Here is a 22,028-nt window from a genome sequence, read left to right on the forward strand (position 1 = left end):
CTCTGGCTTGAACTGCGCAAAAAAAAAGGACTAAAAGCGACTTTCCTCAAACTCTACAGCATTTAATAAGGACTGTCAATCGTTATTCTCCCTTCATCACAACACTAGCAGGTAAGCACGGTTTAAAAACCCAACAGAATGTAGTTAATCAATAACGTTCATTATCTGCACTGTGTTGTAAATATACCAGCTCACACACTTTCAGTCTAACCGTACAAGCTTCTTTCTCTCTTTACATTCATTGTCGACTTGTCAGACTGTCGTTGTTATTTTGTTGGTTCATTGTTATTCAGATTTTTCCTATCCTGCCGTCCTCCAGTGACTCCGTGTGAGAACCGTAGACGACTGCGTGCGGTGGAAACCAAACCAACTGTATGAATTAATGATAAACAGTGAAGGATGGCGACAAGAGATGACATTACACATGCTCCCACCCACAACGTCGCTGTCACTCTGAGCAGAGACAGGGCGCTCGGCCTCAACATGCGATGCTTATGTTTAGGCTTTATGGAAATTGACTTCTCCGGCAGCCTCAGTGCATCGTACAACGAAGGCATACACTCTTATCTTTCTCACGATAACTTCATCTAAAGAGCTTATTTTTTCTTTTCTTTATAGGGTTTTACTGAATCTGGATTACACAAACAACATTGACGAGTGACTGCGACGGCCGAAGGATCATCGCTGTCTCCGAAGAAGAGAGGAAAGGATACGCGTCTGACAGATCTCATGACAAGCTACAGAAGCGAAGGATTCTTCAACCCTGCCTACCATGACAGCGAGACTCTGGAGATTAATAGGTTTGTGGTAATAAAACATCAAATGTGGTGTTCATAAGTGAATCATTTATCTGGGACGACGTTGATTCATCAAAGAATGTGTTTGAGAGAGTGTCTTTACTTATCTGAGGGGAAACCTGTTTTGTACTGTGAGGGTATGAACAGGACGTCCTCATGCTGTGTTTATCCTCCCAGGCTGTACACCAGGGATCCAATTTCTTTCTTTTTTGAATACCTTTTGGGTATAAAAATGTCTTAAGAAAAGTTTAGATGAAAGACTTCAGGGACAAATGCGCTAGTCCATTATTTTCTAGTGGAGAAACCTAATCCTGCACTTCCTTGTAGGATATTAAATCCTTAAATATACTCACAGTAATCCATCTGACTCATATCCATGACATTTAATTACAGGTAATGATTTGGGGATTTCAGTTCCGTTTCCTGGACTGATAACCCCTGAGCTCTTTCAGTATCATAAACACACAAACGATGAAGGAAACACATAGTTTTTGTGTGTGTGATGTTATTTGTGTCTGTGTGTGGCAGTAAAACCCCACACACGAACCCCTATGCCAGGGGTGGGGGTCCGACCAGCCGTGATGTCACTGTGGGGAGAGGGGGGCCATCGGGGGGCTGGCGTGAGGAGAGCTGGAGGGGGAGAGAGAGCATCCCCATGGGCCTCGTCTCGACGCAGTCGGGGAGTCCGGCGCGGCAGCAGGACCTCAGTGAGTGGCTGAGCCGGCCAACGTTAACGTCTGTGTGTGCATTTTGATATCCGTCCACGTTCCTACGGGAGTTTCCTTCAACTCCTGCCCAGCTTTAAAAAGCCTGATACATGAAGGACAACTCCTTCCAACACAACTCAATATTTATGTTTTTCTTCTTTCTCAGTTGTTGTCCGGTTTGGTTCATCAGGTTGAAAACATTCAAAACACAAAAAAAGCAAAAGTTGTACAAAAATATAAATTAACTTTAAACAATTTCAATCCAACACATTAATTAAAACAAGAAAATATATCACAGCAAATGTTTTGTTTACAGTACCGGTGGCTTCTTTGGTTGAGCCGTGAGTTAAATCCTTGAGAGAGACCTTCCATTCCCAGGTGTTCCAACTTAAAGTAATTAGCAGCCTGCATGGCTTGCTGCTGGTGCATTATGGGATTTGCAGTCTTTCAGCCAAAGTCAATCTGATGAGGAACTGAAACCTGAAAAATGGCAAAATTGGAGAATTCGACCGTTTGTTTTTGCCTCCTCAGCCATTTGTCTCTATATGTTGACCCTCCATGTGTTGCTAAGTGACGGTTCTGTTGATGCTTCTATTGTGTCTTTTATTCAGATCACAGTATGTTCCAGATCCCCCCCGAGTCCCAGTACGATCAATCACCCTCGGTCCGCCTTCCTTCTGCGACGTCAGGTAATGGTTAAGCTAACTGGATCCGTACATCACAGGTTCTTTTGTACTGCGGTCAACTCAGCCGACACTCGGATCTCCGTGGTCAACTCAGCCGACACTTAAATTTCTGTGCGCCTATAGACTGATGTTGACGGTAAACGCATTCGATCGGGAGCGCGCGAGGGTTTTGATAAAGTTAGCGGACGGATTCACGTGACACAACATCCGGTTTTGCAAAGTTAGCGGAAAGAACTACGTGACACAACATCCGTTTTTCAAAATAAGATGTCGACAAATCATACACTAGCATATACAAGTAAACAATTAACTGATTTTGAATCTTTATAGATCGTTTATGAGATTTATCTTAAATTATGCTAACATTAAAACGTGTTTACTGTACCAAGGAAGAGTTTATAAAAATAAAACTCAGACTTTTGTATATTAAAAAAATCCTGTATATAGATTTCCCCAACAGTTCCAGGAAATGAATGATGCAGCTGTGTTCAAGACAGTCCTGACTTCCATTATCCTGGGAATCAGACATATCTACGTTCCCAATTGGGAGATATTTCAAAGTAAAATTCCTAAATGTTTACGAGAAATCGGTCATTTCTTTCATGTTTGAAGTGCTTTATATACATTTTCCCCCATAATGCCCGGCATTGACTGATGCAGCTGCGTTCAGGACAATCCAGACTTCCATTATCCTGGGAATCAGACATATCTACGGACCCAATTTGGAGATATTTCAAATTAAAAGTCCAAAATCTTTAGAGAAATCGGTCATTTCTTTCATGTTTAAAGAAATCGGTCATTTCTTTCATGTTTGAAGTGCTTTCTCTATGTTTTTCCCCATAATGCCCGGCATTGACTGATGCAGCTGTGTTCAGGACAATCTTGACTTCCATTATCCTGGGAATCAGACATATCTACGGACCCAATTTGGAGATATTTCAAATTAAAAGTCCAAGATCTTTAGAGAAATCGGTCATTTCTTTCATGTTTGAAGTGCTTTATATACATTTTTCCCCATAATGCCCGGCATTGACTGATGCAGCTGTGTTCAGGACAATCCAGACTTCCATTATCCTGGGAATCAGACAAATCTACGGTCCCAATTGGGAGATATTTCAAAGTAAATGTCCTAAATGTTTACAAGTAATCGGTAATTTACTTAATGTTTGACGTGCTTTATATATGTTTACCCGGAAAATCTGGGAAATAATTTGGGAATTGTAAATAAAACATGATTTACCCTTCAACTTCCACTGATATGCATGCAAACTAATACATTGTTTCACACACACACACAGACACACACACACTGACAGAAACACATACACACATACGTACACACACACAGGCAGACACACATACTCACACACACAGACACACACTCATACGCACACACTCTTGCATCAGTCAATGCCGGGCATTATGGGGAAAAATGTATATAAAGCACTTCAAACATGAAAGAAATGACCGATTTCTCTAAAGATGTTGGACTTTTAATTTGAAATATCTCCAAATTGGGTCCGTAGATTTATCTGATTCCCAGGATAATGGAAGTCAAGATTGTCCTGAACACAGCTGCATCAGTCAATGCCGGGCATTATGGGGACAAACATAGAGAAAGCACTTCAAATATGAAAGAAATGACCGATTTCTTTAAACATGAAAGAAATGACCGATTTCTCTAAAGATTTTGGACTTTTAATTTGAAATATCTCCAAATTGGGTCCGTAGATTTGTCTGATTCCCAGGATAATGGAAGTCAAGATTGTCCTGAACACAGCTGCATCAGTCAATGCCGGGCATTATGGGGAAAAACATAGAGAAAGCACTTCAAACATGAAAGAAATGACCAATGACCCTTTAAACATGAAAGAAATGACCGATTTCTCTAAAGATTTTGGACTTTTAATTTGAAATATCTCCAAATTGGGTCCGTAGATATGTCTGATTCCCAGGATAATGGAAGTCTGGATTGTCCTGAACACAGCTGCATCAGTCAATGCCGGGCATTATGGGGAAAAACATAGATAAAGCACTTCAAACATGAAAGAAATGACCGATTTCTTTAAACATGAAAGAAATGACCGATTTCTCTAAAGATTTTGGACTTTTAATTTGAAATATCTCCAAATTGGGTCCGTAGATATGTTTGATTCCCAGGATAATGGAAGTCTGGATTGTCCTGAACACAGCTGCATCAGTCAATGCCGGGCATTATGGGGAAAAATGTATATAAAGCACTTCAAACATGAAAGAAATGACCGATTTCTCTAAAGATCTTGGACTTTTAATTTGAAATATCTCCAAATTGGGTCCGTAGATATGTCTGATTCCCAGGATAATGGAAGTCAAGATTGTCCTGAACACAGCTGCATCAGTCAATGCCGGGCATTATGGGGAAAAACATAGAGAAAGCACTTCAAACATGAAAGAAATGACCGATTTCTTTAAACATGAAAGAAATGACCGATTTCTCTAAAGATTTTGGACTTTTAATTTGAAATATCTCCAAATTGGGTCCGTAGATATGTCTGATTCCCAGGATAATGGAAGTCTGGATTGTCCTGAACGCAGCTGCATCAGTCAATGCCGGGCATTATGGGGGAAAATGTATATAAAGCACTTCAAACATGAAAGAAATGACCGATTTCTCGTAAACATTTAGGAATTTTACTTTGAAATATCTCCCAATTGGGAACGTAGATATGTCTGATTCCCAGGATAATGGAAGTCAGGACTGTCTTGAACACAGCTGCATCATTCATTTCCTGGAACTGTTGGGGAAATCTATATACAGGATTTTTTTAATATACAAAAGTCTGAGTTTTATTTTTATAAACTCTTCCTTGGTACAGTAAACACGTTTTAATGTTAGCATAATTTAAGATAAATCTCATAAACGATCTATAAAGATTCAAAATCAGTTAATTGTTTACTTGTATATGCTAGTGTATGATTTGTCGACATCTTATTTTGAAAAACGGATGTTGTGTCACGTAGTTCTTTCCGCTAACTTTGCAAAACCGGATGTTGTGTCACGTGAATCCGTCCGCTAACTTTATCAAAACCCTCGCGCGCTCCCGATCGAATGCGTTTACCGTCAACATCAGTCTATAGGCGCACAGAAATTTAAGTGTCGGCTGAGTTGACCACGGAGATCCGAGTGTCGGCTGAGTTGACCGCAGTTCTTTTGTTGTTATGGTATTGTTTAATACAAACACACACGCACACACGCACACACACACACACATCATTGTTAAAGTGACGATCCTTAACATTTCAACCCCGGTTGGTTTTAGAATTTGTATTCGAGAGAAAATTATGTAATCGTGATTCGCAACCTGAAGCCTTTTTGATCCATGAGCTTTATTTTTTATTTTTTTATTGTTTGCATATTTCAATCGTTTTATTGTGTATACAATAATACAGCATTTCTTTCCGGGTGTGTCCCTGCAGACACCCTGTGGCTAATACTTCAAAGTATTTTCATACTTTTATGAGTGGCTTAATCACCATTGTGTTCTACCTCTTTCGGGCATAGATCGTGATTTAACAGACATTTGACAAGATAAATCAAATTAATTTAAATGAAAATCCACTTTTAAGTGCATAACAAGACAATATAATTGAGAGTTAACGTGAGGTTAATTTTGACCTGTCAACTCTGATTATCAATTGCCTCAGCAAAGTCCTTCTGGATAATTATTAATGGAGATAAGGCACAGCAAGAAATGAAAAGAAAGACAAGGCTTGTTTATATTTGTAGCCATAAAGGCTGCACGGCTCTATGGATGCCAATATGTCTGTTAGTCCAGACTGATGTGTCAAAACTACTTTTGTTTACCTTTCTATGAAGTTAGGTTCAAACTATCATCGCTCAGTATGAACTGTGATAACTTCGGCGATACCTTCATGTTATTTTTTATTAAATCAACATTTTAATTTGTCCAATACGTTGGTTAATGACCAAATAAAGCTAATCATCTTGCCATCAGCACATTTTCACAACATTAGACATTAGCATGGCTGTAGACCGCTCGTGTTATATAATGCCACTTTATTACACTGTAATTAGCGTGTTATAAGGTGAAGCATTACCACACTACCTGTGGATGACAGCAGTCCCTCTAGTAAAGCTGTTGGCACAGTCGTATGACTCTGTGGACTCAGCAGCTACTGTGTCATCGTTTTTTATCAGGGGTAAAGATAATGTAAATTCAGTGGAATTCAGCACCCACATTAGCTAATACTGGATTCCACGGCTATCAGCTGTACTTTAAATGTTTTTACAGTGGGCAGTACACACAACGTATATTTGTAGTTCATCTGGAAAATATAAAGAGATGAAAATAAATACATGTTACGCTGTGGTGAGAGAGTACATGTGTTCATGTGTGAGTAAAAAAAAAAAACTTTATTAAAAACCTCTATATTTCCCATTTGCCTCGTGAGGTCACTATTATATATCAAGCTCTGAGGAATATTTATAATAATAATAATAATGAATTTTCTTTATAAAATACTTTTCATAAAAAATAGCTACAGAGCCAGTAGATAGTTAAAACAAACATATAAAGGAAAATATAAAGAGATGAAAAATAAATACATGTTATTGGTGAGAGATTACATGTGTACATGTGTGAGTAGCTGCAGGTGTTACATAAAAATTAAAAATAAACTGTATTAAAGTCTTTGTATTTCCCATTTGCCTCGCGAGGTCACCATTATATATCAAGCCCTGAGGAATATGTATAATAATAATAATGAATTTGATTTATAAAGCACTTTTCATAAAAAAATTGCTATATACTATATATATTATATATAAATATAATAGAACATAAAATAGATGGCAGTGATTTAACACAAATAAAAAGGTTTTTAGGCCAGTTTTGAAGATGACTGAGCATCATCATTCTTCTCTTCCTGCGCGTTTGTCCAGGTAACATGACGATGAGATGGAGGGGAATGGCAATGAGAAGGATGAGCATGTTTCCTGAAGGGGATGCCGCCCACGCGGCCTTCACCGAGGACGCCATCAGGAACGAGATGGAGAACGGTAAGAACTCGCCCGAGTGTGTCGGAGTGCAATGTGAAAAGAGAGACACCTGGACGGGGAGAGCCTAAAGATCACAGGGAGATCATCTTGTGTGTGTGTGTGTGTGTGTGTGTGTGACAGAGGAACAGAACCTGGTCATGGAGCTCGTCGCCCTGTCGACACAAGACCGAATTCACGCCATCCGGGATCTTCCAATAAGCTTCGACGAGAAGAAACACATCAGGTGGGTCTCGACTTGGCAGTTAAAGTTTATGCGCTCCTTGTCAGCGCCGTCCCAGGTTAACCATTACACCCAGAACCATAAAATAAGAGGCTTGTGCAAAGAGTTGCAATGGAGGTCACTGGATGAAAACAGACACGTATGTGCACCAACACACACGTACACACACAAAGTACATTTCACAAGAAACCATTCAAATGACGGGAAGGCCAAAAGGTTTTTTTACTGCCGTGTTGTGACACAATGTATCTGATTTATGACGAGATTCATACGTGTAAAAGAACTAAATCACACCAAACACTGTTCTAAGTTTCACACGATACCGTAAATAAAAACACATTAGCACTTCAGTGGCACTTACTTATGGTATTACTTATGGTATTACTTATGGTATTAATTGTGGTATTACTTATAGTATTACTTATGGTATTATTTATGGTATTAATTGTGGTATTACTTATAGTATTACTTATGGTATTACTTATAGTATTACATATGGTATTACTTGTGGTATTATTTATAGTATTATTTTTGGTGTTACTTATGGTATTATTTATAGTATTACTTATAGTATTACTTCTGGTATTACTGATAGTATTACTTATGGTATTAATTATAGTATTACTTATAGTATTAATTGTGGTATTACTTGTGGTATTTTTGTAGTTTGTCTTTCTTGAAGAAATGTTACTTTCTTGATTCTTGTTCTGAGTTTGTGTTCATGGTTGATGCACTTATTGAAAGTCACTTTGGATAATAGTATCTGCTAAATGACATGTAATGTAATGTCATGTCATGTAATGTTATGTAATGTAATGTAATGTAATGTAATGTTATGTAATGTGATATAAATCCCCTCCCCAGGAGCCAAGTGCTGGCGTTCAAGTCTTCCAGGAAATCCCGCCAGTTCACGTGTTTTTCGGATTTCTCTGAGAATGTGTCCCTGGTGAGTAAACAGCAACCCCCTCCTTAAACAACTCACTCTGAGCACCACCGTATGTAACCCGTGATGTCACAAGCTGCTCTCTCAGTCTTTCCGTAGGTGCGGTTACGGTATGAGTTCAGCCAGGCAGACCCTGGAGCTGTGGCAAGGCATCATGAAAGAGATCGGTGGCAAGTTCGGCTCCAGTGTCCTCATCTACTTCGTGTTCCTCAAGTGGCTCCTCATGTTCAACATTTTCTCCTTCCTGGTCAACTTTGGCTTAATCACCATCCCGGTGCTGGTTTACGACCACTCTCCCAGTATACCTCCCAATGTGAGCTTCAGAGGACTGGAGATACTATCTGGAGCTGTAAGTGGAGACTTGTAAACTATCCACAATGATCCTCTAATACTCATCAATTCATTCTGCAGTTTAAAGCTACTTTTTCTAATATCAACAGTGGACATTTCTATGTGTGATTTTTTTTAAAGTGGCTTGAATTAATGATGACTCAAATAATTATCACCCGAGCAGTTCCCCTCCTTTTCGCGTCTTTTTGCTCATTTTCGGCATTCTGCAATTGTAATATTTTGGTCCACTCCCACCAACGGCAGCTGTTTTTATTATAAATATATATATAGTTAGTCAGTGGTACTCACATGGGGGTACGTGAGATTAAAAAAATATGTATTTAAAATGAGCAACCATTAAAAAATCCTTTAAAAATAGTTATTGAATTAATATTCAGTACAATATAAGTGTAGGTTCATAAAGGGAATGGTATATATTGTTTATTAAATCAGACACTGATGGCACAATGCTGTGTATTACATATTCTTTTCAACCAAAAAAGCTTTGCACTGATCATGGGGTACTTGGCGGAAATAAATATTTCAACAGGGGTTGGTAAATCACTGAAAAAAGATTGAGAACCACTGTAGTGAGCAACTAGCTAGTGAACATCGTGGAGCATTTAGCAGCTGAAGAGTCCGATATTTCTTCCTGGAGTTGATGGAGACCAAAAACATCTGAAAATAGAGTGAAAATTGGATGTATATGTGTCAGGAACTACAAATTAATATCAATGTTACGCCGTGGCTCTTGGATGTGCCAATAGGAAAACTGTTTGCTAACACGTTAGCCGGAATAACTTTATATGGTGATTTACAGCTGCTCCCAAATAGACAATCAATAACAATACATTAAAAAACTAAAAGAATATATAATATTGATGTTCAGGAAACATAGTCAATGTATTTTTGGTTTCTCCAGGGTTACTTCGAGTATACCGTCATGTACTACGGCGGCTACAGCAATGAAACCCTGCACGGCCTGATGGACTACAACATGCAGTTGGCCTATTTCTTCACCATTGCAGTCTACATGGTTCTGTGTGGAATGACACTTATCTTCAGGTGTGTTCTTTTGTCTGTAGAACTAGAAAATGTGCTTTAACCCTCCTATTACCTTTGGGGTCAATTTGACCCCATTCGATGTTTAACGTCTCTAAAAAAATGATTGACATAATTTAGTTTGCTTCATATTTCATGACCTTTCCTAATTTATTGGGGACAACTGGGAAAACATCAAATTCACATGATGATATGTTTTAAATGTCCTGTACACAACTTGTACCCATCGGTGTTCTTTGGGGTCAATTTGACCCCAGGCTATTTTTCACTGTGTAAAAAAAAGAAATATCAACTTTTTTATTTATTTAAAAGGCTATTTAGGTAGTCAACAAACAAACATAAAGTACCTGACACTTAAACTTGGGAAACAATATTAATTCTAATAATTCTCTGGAGGTTTTAATTGCTGGGGTCAAATTGACCGCAAAGGTAAAACATGTTAGTAAATTTGAAGGTAACAGGAGGGTTAAGTTTGTTGCACATTTCCCCTTCTAATTGTAATTCGGGTTTAGCGGCCCTCGTAACGCAAATACACGTATGTTATTTACTTCCCTCTCGCAGCATGGACAGATCCTTCAAGAAAAACTACGTGCTAGCAGACCCAACTTCAAACAGTGCGTGGCAGCTTCTCTGCAGCTGGGACTTCAGCATTACCAACGAAAGAGCAGTGAGACAGCGCAAGAACAATCTACGAGTCCAACTCAAGGTGACTATTTTGTTCCAAAGACACCAGGAAAGAGATATTTTATGTTATTGTAGGATCATTTCACCTCCATATCATGAAATATATCTGAAACAAGCAACTCTGAATGACGTGTTTATGCAGTATATTTCCACAAATTCAAGCTTTTTAGTTCCAGCTAGAACCGTAAATGTTATATCGCACATTAAGCTTTCAACAAATGTCTCACACTTTGCTCCGTTAGAGTTTAATTCCTTAATTCTCCTCTTGCCGTCTCTTCAGGAGTCGTTGTCAGAGAAGGCCCAGAGGGAGTTGCTCACCCTCTCTGAAAAGCTGAAGCACTTTGGGGTTTATCTGGGTTCCTGGCTCCTCTCCACCGGCTTGGCTGTCGGCTGCGCGGCCAGCATCTATTACCTCTGTCAATACGAGCAGCAGGTACACAAGTCAAAATGAAATAATTAGTCCTATTGTTAAATTTGACTCATTTTTTCATTAAAAAAAGGTTCTTCTCCGTTTTGAAGATAATTTCCACTTTAAAAAAATAATCCCCTTAGTTTGCATGTTTAGATAAACTGCATATGATACTACTTTATGGCACGGTAAAGTATTTGGTCTTTAAAATCTGTATTAGCATGTGTCACGTATCATTTTGTGTAAACATCAGGAAATGGTCATTTTTAGCCTTAAATCCCCGTCAATACCATGCCTTGTTTACCGCAAGATGGGATATGATAAGTTGTGCTTATCTTTCATCAAGGTGTGCGAAGAAATAAACAATTGAAAATAAAATGCGAAATAACCTGAGAGCACAGTACAAAAATAATAGTTAGTCCTATTGTTAAATTAGACTCATATTTTGTTCCCGTTTTACATAGAATACAGAGAACAGAAACAAAGGTTCTTCTCCATTTGGAAGATAATTTCCCCATAAAAAAATTAACAAATCCCCTTAGTTTGCATGTTTAGTTAAACTGCGTATGATACTACTTTATGGCACGGTAAAGTATTTGGTCTTTAAAATCTGTATTATCATGAGTTGTCATTTTTTGGAAATGGCCATTTTTAGCCTTAAATCCCCGTCAATATCATGCCTTGTTTACCATAAGATGGGATATGATAAGATGTGCTTATCTTTTTTCAAGTTGTGCAAAGTGGAATAAACTCAAACACTTGCGCCAAAGTACTTAGAAATAAAAAATAAACAATAAAATGCGAAACAACCTGAGAGCACAGTAAAAAAATTATAGTTAGTCCTATTGTTAAATTAGACTCATATTTTGTTCCCATTTTACATAGAATACAGAGAACAGAAACAAAGGTTCTTCTCCATTTGGAAGATAATTTCCCCATAACAAAATTAACAAATCCCCTTAGTTTGCATGTTAAGTTAAACTGCGTACGATACTACTTTATGGCACGGTAAAGTATTTCGTCTTTAAAATCCGTGTCATAATCTCGCAATTTACAGTAATGAGTCGAGTCATTTCTGGGCCGTGCCGGGTTGGACTCATTCCTTTGTTGTGTCATGATCTGGAGTTTGTGTCTCGTTTTGTGTCTTGTTTTGAAGTTCTTGTGTCGTCTGTCTCCCTGTGATTGTCTGCCCTGGCCCTGATTGTTTCCTTCTGTGTGATTGCTGGCCCCGCCCTCATTGTGTTCACCTGTGTCTCGTTCCCCGTTGTCCAATCACCTCCGCCTGCCTGTGTATGTAAACCCTGTTCGTCTCTTTCGATGTGTGGTTTCGTACTGTTTGGTCCGCGTTTTTGTCGTTCCTGTCTGGTCTTTGGAAGTTTTGGATTAAAGATTCTGTCCAGACTTGTCACGGTTGTCGCAGCGAGAGAGGACCCGAATGCCGACATTACTGCAAAAAACAATCTTTAATCCAAAACTTCCAAAGACCAGACAGGAACGACAAAAACGCGGACCAAACAGTACGAAGCCACAATGGGAATGAGACGAACAGGGTTTACATGCACAGGCAGGCGGAGGTGATTGGGGAACGAGACACAGGTGGACACAATGAGGGCGGGGCCAGCAATCACACAGAAGGAAACAATCAGGACCAGGGCAGACAATCACAGGGAGACAGACGACACAAGGACTTCAAAACAAGACACAAAACGAGACACAAACTCCAGATCATGACATGTTGTCAAATCGCGATCTGAAGCTGACCTCCGTCTGTTATCTTTACAGGGAGCGACAGACGCTGTCAGCCGGTCTCTGCTCCAGGAGGCCGAGACGCTCCTGGTTCCCTTCGTGGTGTCTCTGATCAACCTGGTGGTCCCACTGTTCTACTCCCTCTTCAACAAGTTCGAGCCCTACTCCAGCCAGCGGCGACAGATCTACGCTCTGGTCGTCAGGTTGGACATGCGGGGACGCGTTATGTCACGGGGAATTAAAGGACACGTGATCGAGGAATGTGTCCTTGAGAAGGAGTCATGGTGGAAATGCACCTATTTGCTTTATTGCCAATGATTGATGGATTAATTGGTCGACTAACTTAGCTTAAAGACTGGAAACGGGGGGGGAAATAGCAAGCGTGTTACTAAAGGTAACAAAAAGCTCCTCTGAAGTTTAATAATTCATTTGGATTATTCGCCTCCTAAACCACAATTAGCATTGATACACATATAATGAGTGTATCACCTTGGGAAAGAGCCATGCTAGTTTGTTTCTAGCTGTTTCTAGTCTTTATGCTATGCTACGCGAAGCTAACCGGCTGCTTACACAGCGGTGGTATCAATCTTCTCCCGGAATTCTCGGCTAAAAAGCAAATGTAACAACAATTGCAGAGTAGCTCCTCTGAAATTTAATAATTCATTTGGATTATTCGCCTCCTAAACCACAATTAGCATTGATACACATATAACTAGAATGGGCACTCGGTAGAGCGCATACCTTCGCATATCACAAGATTGGGCATTGACTTATGAACATTTTGGCATTAGTTGCATGCCAATTGGATACAAATTGACCACGCAATGGTAAAAAGAAGATGTTGACCTTTTCATGACCTTGACCTTTGACCCGATCAATCCCAAAATCTAATCAAATGGTCCCCGGATAATAACCAATCATCCCACCAAATTCCATGCGATTCGGTTCAATACTTTTTGAGTTATGCGAGTAACACGCATACAAATAAATAAATAAATACACGGCGATCAAAACATAACCTTCCGCATTTCCAATGCGAAGGTAATGAATGTGTCACCTGGGGAAAGAGCCGGCTAGTGGTTTCTACCTGTTTCTAGTCTTCATGCTATGCTACGCTAACCGGCTGCTTACGCAGCGGTGGCATCAATCTTCTCCCAAAATTCTCCACAAGAAAGCAAATGTAACATCAGCTCCTCTGAAGTTTAATAAGTCATTTGGATTATTCGCCGCTAAAACCACAGTTAGCATTCATACACATGATGAATGTGTCACCTGGGGAAAGAGCCAGGCTAGTTTGTTTCTACCCGTTTCCAGTCTTCATGCTAAGCTAAGCTAACCGGCTGCGTTCTTCTCCCCAAATTCTCGTCAAGAAAGCCAATAGGCATATTTCCCATACAATCTAAATATACCTTTGAGTCTCAATAATCCTCTTTTTTCTTTCTCTTTCCCCAAAGAAACGTGTTCCTCAAGATGTCCATTCTGGCCGTCTTGTGTTATTACTGGATGAATGTGGTGGCGAAGAAGTTTTCAGTATGTTTTTTTTTTTTACAGAGATCGACCCATTCTTCCATCTTTAATTAAACCAGTGTTAGTTTAGTCAAATACGAGTCATTTATTTAATAACCTGTTGTGTTCTTCACAGTGTTGGGAGTCCATTGTGGGACAGGCGTTGTACCGGCTGGTCATTGTGGATTTCCTTTTTCTGATGTTGGGATCCTTCTTTGGAGAGTTTCTTAGCAAGTGAGTCACAAACGTTCAGTTTATTCTTCAGTCATAGAAACGGGGTAGGTTGACCTACATATGAATCATAATTTCTTTGTGACAGTGTGATTGGGACGAGATTGCTACCCCGTCTGGGGGTACCGGAGTTTGACGTAGCCAGAAATGTCCTTGAACTCATCTATGCACAGACTCTGGCCTGGTAAGATCAATACAGTCGACACTTATTATAAACTCAATGAAATAAAAATCAGGTTTTATGTTTTCTCTTCTGCTCTCAGTGCTAAAATAATATCAAAACGTACGTTTATTCTCTAATATCTCCCCATAGGATTGGAATATACTTCTCTCCGCTGCTGCCTGCCATCCAGATCCTCAAGTTCTTCATTTTGTTTTACGTAAAGAAGGTAAACGCAGGTTCATAAAGTTTATAGCCCATCGGTGATATAAAAGTGACGACACACAGCCAGAGGAAGAAACAATGCCGTCGCCGCCTGAGCTGCTCCGTATATAAATGTTTTAAGGCTCATGTTACGCTATTTGTGCACCTGGATCAATAATTGAATTGAGTCCCTTTCATCACGTTGACAGTCTCACAGTAGAGACAGGTATGGGTTGTGCTGTACCACGGGAAATCAATCAATCCCGGTAAATTAATTTGGTATGATTGGTAATTTGACCCAAGTCGGATCTGGTGTTGTTGAATATTTCATGACCTTCGAAGCTTTTCAAAGACTTTATTATGAGATCTTCATGGTCTTTATTAGGGAGTAAAGACAGATTTCAAGTTTTACGGCCGAAATGAGCCCACGGTTATGTAAACTTTAATAATAAATACCGTTAATGTATTGCAATAATAATGAGTGGAACATGTTTTGTGTGTGTGTGTGTGTGTGTGTGTGTCTGTGTGTGTGTGTCCAGGTCAGCCTGATCCACAACTGCCAGCCTCCGCGGCGAACAGGCAGAGCAGCTCAGATGCAAACCATCTTCATCGCCCTCCTCTTCTTCCCTTTCTTCGTGGGTGCCGTGTCCATGGTTGCATACACTTCCTGGAGGTACGAGGACGTTACCTTTTTGTTATATTATAAACTTTAAAAATCACGTTTACCTATAGAGTAAAGAACATTATTTTACAAGAAAGAAAGAAAATCCTAAAAAACCTGACACGACCACCCAGGGGAAAGATAAATATGCTAAGTATATTAAATCTTAGTATCGTTGAGTATATTTGAAGCCCTACTAATCATATACTTAAAGTGTGTTATTTTGGAACAACTCATTGTGTACTTCATGGATTTAAGTTGTGATTAAATAGTATTTAAGTACTATTTGAAGTGTATTAAGTATGTTTTTTTGTGCTAAATTGGAACAACTTAAAGTATACTGAGTATAATTTAAGTACATGACTGTGTATGTGCTAATATGCATGCCGATAGTTCACTTAAATTATTTTTTTATTGTACTTTAAATATATTTAAATATTTTACAAATATGTAAACATCTCATTATTAATATATTTTTTAGTGTCCTAATAATATACCAAAAGTATACTTTTGGTATACTATAATCACATTATAAATATAATAACTGTGTGTTAATTATATAGTAAAAATATTTTGTGCTAAAAATGTGGGATATTTAAATTTAAATTTAAATATTTATCAAATGTGCTTTAAATATATATTTTTTCAAAGCTAATTTAGAGCATATATTTTTAAATATACCAAAAAATATGTTTGAAAACAAAGTTTAAAGAAGTACATTTAAGTAAATACACAGAACCTACACTTAAAGTATATTTTTCTTAATATATATATCAGGCATGAAAACGGGTCAGGGGTGAAAAAGGTGAGAAGGATAGGCGCGCGCGGGGGGGGGGGGGTGCTGGTGACTTCCACGAACATCGATGTTGGACGTTGTATGATAATCTATAGTTCCTCCATTCTGACACCAAGTCAGTGGGCCCTATAATAATAGTAATATTGTATATAATATAGTCATTCATGAGCCAACTTCCTCTTTTTTTTGGCGTGAACAAGTCTTCAAGTCTTGTGCTCTGCTGAGCCTCGAGTCTGTTCCTTGAGTCTGTTCTGCCTCTACCTGGTTGTCACGATCTTCTAATCCAGGGGTGTCAAACTCATTTTCACCGAGGGCCACATCCGCCTCATGGCTGCCCTCAAAGGGCAGTTGTCACTAACACGGTATAATTCTAACTACTCCAGAACATATTGTTAAATAACTGTCTTTGCATTTGTTTGTTTATTTAGGTGTACTTATATAAATGTATAACTATATATGCAAATGTATTTAATATTATACAATACATCTATTTTATTTAATTATATTTATTTTAACCCACATTACTTTATCAAAGATCAAACAAACATTATTACATTAACTTTGTTAAAAGCTTTTTCACAGTTGAGACAGGTGGTTCTCCACTGGTCTGGGTAGTGGTTCTCTACTGGTCTGGGTAGTGGTTCTCCACTGGTCTGGGCAGTGGTTCTCCACTGGTCTGGGCAGTAGTTCTCCACTGGTCTGGCTTTGGGACGCACTATCACCCCTGAATGACAAGCTGAGACCTAAATTGAGGGATATTTTTAACTTCTCAAATGTATTTAATGAAAAGATGTTGCAGTTTGAACCTGAGTGTTCAGAATATCACAGTATACACAACTATTTATTTATATTCCCTTTTACAGTCAATTATGAACCAACAAGTGAATCTTAAGGACACAAGAATGCCGTCACATAAAATGACGTGGCGGGCCACATTTGGCCCGCCATGAGTTTGACACGTATGTTCTAATCTATGCCATACCTGCCATAAATATCATGATACTGATACAATACCATAAAACAGTACCATAAATACGATCCTGGTATATTTATCTATAATAGTAATAAATAAAATATCTGTATGGTTCACTTTTTACCAACTTGTTCAACACTTAACAAATGGCAGTATTATTAGTATTAGCCTACAAGATATTAATGAAACTACATGGAGCCATCATAGCATTGATTATCACTATGAGACTGTTAGTCTGTATCTGACCAGATGATACAGAGTTCATCAGGATGAGCAACTGGAGAGTTACAGTAACAGAACTTTACAGACTGAACTTAAACATTTCACTTCTGGCATCTTTTTTAATTTGTATTTTTAAAGCCGAAAATTCCGCCACTTAACGGCACTCGCTGCGTAGTGTGCGCAGACAGCTCGACACGGAGCAGCGCGTGCGCTCTGATCGCTCTTTTAATGAAGTATCGATACTAAAAATATGCTAAATCACATCGCTCTTAACGTACGGGTACTTTGTTAGCATCGCTCCACCGTGCAGCGCGACAGCAGCAGATAGCGGGCTAACATTCAAGCTAACCTAAACCACCAAACGCTGAAGACATCTTGACGCTGATTGGCCGAGACGCGACACGTGCCCATCAAAGATGTTCTATTGCGAAAAGCACCACTCCACATTTTCTCCGTGTCCCACTCCAATCTCATAAACGCCGGCCGGCCAATTGACCCCCCACCCCAAAACAAAAACTCTTCGGATCTACACGATTCACGTCAGTCACCTATTTTGGTTTCAAAACGGCGAATTTCGCCGAAAGGTGAGGGATTCTCATGCCTGATATATATATATAATATATTTCTTGAAAGTTATACTACAGTACAATTATGTGTTAAAAGTTGAATTTTTTTAATAGTTGAAAGCGTGACTTAAGTATACTTTTTATATATTTACAGAAAGTACATGTCTTTGATACATATTTGCAATGTACTATTGAACATTTCAGTATATTTTAAATACATTAAAGTATACATTTGCTGTACTTGCCGTGCAGCCTGACGCCCTCGGAGCGGTGCGGCCCTTTTCGGGGCCTGAACAACACGTTCAGCGTGGTGGCCGTGTGGATGGGCGACCTGGAGGAGATGGCCGGCTCTCAATGGGCCGTCTGGATCTACCAAAACATCATCAGGAGTGAAATCTTCTACTTTCTGATCACGCTCATCATCATGTAAGCGTGTGTGTGTGTGTGGGTGTGTCGGTGTAGAGGAACATTCATGCAGTCACAATGTTGTTGTTGTGCCTTTATTGACCTTCATTTGGCTCCAGAGCCAGAGCCTGATACACACCGGGCCCCTGTGGGCTCACACTGTGTATTTGTGTGTGTATTCATGGACAATGTATTGCATGTTTATGTCATCATGCAAATCGGGGTCTACAATCATCTGTCATTCATGTTGTCATGGTTTTCCTACTGCAGTGTCATCATGTACATCTTCTGGCAAGTCACTCAGGGCCGCAAGCAGCTCATCGGTCTCCTGAGGCAGCAGATCGTTAACGTGAGAGTCTGGACACGAACATCCTGAAAAACAGCATTTTGTTTATTTATGGAATACTAATGTTGATTTGGCTGCATTTCCTCTCTCTCCCTCTATCTCTCTCTCTCTCCCTCTCTCTCCCCCTCTCTATTTCCTCTCTCTCCCTCTCTCTCTCCCCCTCTCTCTCCCCCCCCTCTCTCCCTATCTCTCTCTCCCTTTGTGTCTCTCTCTCCCTCCCTCCCTCTCCCTCTCTCCCTTTGTCCCTCTCTCTCCCTTCCTCTCTCCCTTTGTCCCTCTCTCTCCCTTTGTGTCTCTCTCCCCCCTCTTTCTCTCCCTCTCTCTCCCTTTGTCCCTCTCTCTCCCCCTCTCTCCCTCTCTATGTCCTCTCTCTCTCTCTCTCCCCCTCTCTATTTCCTCTCTCTCCCTCTCTATTTCCTCTCTCTCTCCCCCTCTCTATTTCCCTCTCTCCCTCCTCTCTCTCCCTCTCTCCCTCTCTATTTCCTCTCTCTCTCTCCCCCTCTCTCCCTCTCTATTTCCTCTCTCTCTCCCCCTCTCTCCCTCCTCTCTCTCCCTCTCTATTTCCTCTCTCTCTCTCTCTCCCCCTCTCTATTTCCTCTCTCTCCCCCTCTCTCCCTCTCTATTTCCTCTCTCCCTCTCTCTCTCTCTCTCCCACCAGGAAGGGAAGGACAAGTCCTTCCTGCTAGACAAGCTCCAGAACCTCCAGACATCTCATCCTGACAAAAGACCCAAACAAAAGACTCAAAAGAAGGTTTGATGGTTATTTCGTGGTTAAATATTCACCTTTCATCCTCATGCGTGTCATCAACCCTCCGCTGCATCTTTTCTCTCTCTCCCGTCCTCAGCACTCCAAGCAGCGTCCAGACGACCGCTCCTCCAGCGGTCCGTCCAACTCCAACGCCATGATCCAGGCGTTGCTCGCCCGCCAGCAGCTGGAACAGGAGGAAGAGAGACGCGGCGGCGGCGTTCCCTCCGACGCCTCCGCCTCCAGCGCTCTGATCCAGGCCATGTTGGCCCGCCAGAGAGACGAGGATGAAGAGAGACGCTCGTCCTCCTCCGGCGCCTTCGCACAGGCCAGGCAGAGGGCCGAGGGTCGAGAGAGGGACGAGTACCGCGGCGCCGCATCCAGACGGAGAGCGGCGGCGGCGGAGGAGGACGACGGAGAGGACGGCGCCGCACGCGACCTGCCGTCCTCCGTGTCCAGCGTCATGATGCAGGTCATGCGAGCCAGACAGAGGGCAGAGGAGGAAGAGGAGGAGGAGGAGGTGGTGGACAGGCCTCGGCGGAGGCTCCCCGCTCCCACGCAGAACTCGGCTCCGGCGGGCTCCAGCGCGCTCATACAGGCCATGTTGGCACGGCAACAGGCCCAGAACGAGTACGATGACGGGTACTGAGCAAGGGGATGACTGAAAAGAACAAGGGATGACTGAAATCACTCTTCAGGATTTGAGTCGTCACCTGTGGATCAATTAGCATCAGTATCACAGTACATTTCTCCAGATTTGCAATATTTAATCCAACAGAACTAAGTGATAATATTGTTGCTGCAGCGGAACCAGAAGAGAGTGCAGGTTCACCTCTTTATGCACTTTTTTTTTGTTGAAACAATATATTTTAATATGTTTCTATGACTATATATACGCCGTGTAAGTTAAATAGCTACATAACTAAATACTTGGCCCGATCTTGTAAATGTCATTTCTACATCATTACCAACAGTTGTAAATATTATTATAAATAATAGTATATTCTCTGTGTTCATAACAAACAGTCTGTAGAGACGACAGCGCCCCCTGTAGGGATTATGTATGCAATGCCACATATTTTATTATCACACTGTCTTCTCAAACTTTGATCTTTCTTCAGTTATATTTAAGATACATTTTAAGACCTAAAAAAAATTCACTTTGAATAAAACTATTTGTTTACTTTGGTTTTTCCACAAAACATTTAATGGCCTTGTTAAATAAAAATGATCTCTACCCTGGAAGAAGCAATAACTAAAATTTTCTTTTTTTAGGGATTTAATTTCAAGCATATTGGTCGTAAAAACCACAAATAAAAAGAGACATTTCCACAGCATTGGGTATTTATTTTACTTCAGTCGAAGCAGAAACATGAAATTAAATTACACACTGCACCGAAAATGCTGAGAAACTATATTAACTGTCGAAAGTGTTCAAACTTAAAAATACTGCGACGGTCTACGCTTATATATAAGTTTCTCTGCAGTTCATCCTGATGCGTGTGTTGCAAAAACTGCTTTTGGGCTTAATATACAATTAGAATAAAAGTAACTGATTGTGATTGAACAGAAAAATTACACAAACTTTCCAGTCATTTTATTGACACAAACACTCACACTCCACAACTTGTTTACAATGTAAACATGCAGGCACAGTATATGCAATATTTTGTTTTTTTTGTGGCTTTATTTCACAATGAATAAAAACCAGTGGCCAGTGTCTTTGCATTGATTTATTGACAGACTGAAACATACGGTGTCTGTGTCGGCGATCCAACATGGCACTGATTTACGATATAGAATAAGGATATAGAATAAGGATATAGAAGTAGACGCTCCTCTCTCTAATGGTCTTGTTTAGTCATATAGAGGTTACAGTATTAATAACTGTTTAATAACCAGTTCACATAAGGCTATTATTAGCTTCTGAGAAGCCTTCACTCTTTCTATAGTTCACATGTTCTTTTAATTCTACTTCGTCGTCCATGAGATTTGCTCATGTTCATGTTTTTTTTTCCCCAGCTGAAGCCGGTTTTGAACCCATGATCAAGGCGGCAGCTAATGCCAAAATGTTCATAATTCAATGCCCAATCTTGTGATATGCAAAGGTATGCGTTCTACCGAGTGCCGGTTCTAGTTATTAGTTGTTTTCATCCTGTCTCACTAACTATCATATCATTCCAGAGCCTGCTTCCCATCTCGTCAGTCCAACTCCCTTCACCTGCCTCTGATCACTCCCTCGTTAGTCCCTCATTACCTTCACCTGGTCTCCATGCCCGTCTCACCTGTTGCCCATTCCCTCGTTAGTCCCCGTCTACTTAAGTTCCCTCTCTTGCCCTCTGCCAGATTGTCTTGTGTTCTTCTTGACCAAGCCCTCCAGCGTTACAAAGTGTATTTATCTGTTCCTGTCTGTTTTGTTCCTGCCGGTACTTGGAGTAAAGTTAATTATTTTCCAGTTCTGTCTCCTGAGTCGTGCATTTGGGTCCACCCTAATACTCCCGTGACAGTTACTCTTTCTTATAGGATACAACGCAAACGCTGGCATTCCCAGGAGGTTTCCTGTGAGTACG

The 22,028-nt window shown here is 40.2% G+C and overlaps 1 protein-coding gene across 1 annotated transcript; it reads left to right on the forward strand.

Moving 5' to 3' along the window:
* The first annotated feature begins 1,452 nt into the window (after positions 1-1,452).
* Positions 1,453-21,178, forward strand: tmc5 (transmembrane channel like 5). The gene is made up of 19 exons (XM_056409582.1): positions 1,453-1,504; positions 2,116-2,193; positions 7,133-7,249; positions 7,370-7,472; positions 8,334-8,415; positions 8,501-8,761; positions 9,665-9,807; positions 10,366-10,510; positions 10,769-10,921; positions 12,680-12,846; positions 14,098-14,173; positions 14,286-14,383; positions 14,469-14,564; positions 14,694-14,769; positions 15,284-15,417; positions 18,215-18,388; positions 18,638-18,716; positions 19,372-19,464; positions 19,559-21,178. Exons 1-19 carry the CDS (start codon positions 1,453-1,455, stop codon positions 20,105-20,107), a joined length of 2,676 nt encoding a protein of 891 aa, XP_056265557.1. The 3' UTR covers positions 20,108-21,178.
* The last annotated feature ends 850 nt before the right edge of the window (positions 21,179-22,028 follow it).

The sequence above is a fragment of the Pseudoliparis swirei genome, chromosome 24, assembly GCF_029220125.1.
Source record: "Pseudoliparis swirei isolate HS2019 ecotype Mariana Trench chromosome 24, NWPU_hadal_v1, whole genome shotgun sequence".
In the NCBI taxonomy this organism is placed as follows: Eukaryota; Metazoa; Chordata; class Actinopteri; order Perciformes; family Liparidae; genus Pseudoliparis; species Pseudoliparis swirei.

Coding starts and splice junctions, on each gene's coding strand:
- tmc5 (XM_056409582.1), top strand. CDS start 1,453: ATGGGCCTCGTCTCGACGCAGTCGGGGAGTCCGGCGCGGCAGCAGGAC. Junction 9,808..10,365: donor GGAATGACACTTATCTTCAG/GTGTGTTCTTTT, acceptor TCCCTCTCGCAG/CATGGACAGATCCTTCAAGA. Junction 14,174..14,285: donor TGGTGGCGAAGAAGTTTTCA/GTATGTTTTTTT, acceptor TGTTCTTCACAG/TGTTGGGAGTCCATTGTGGG.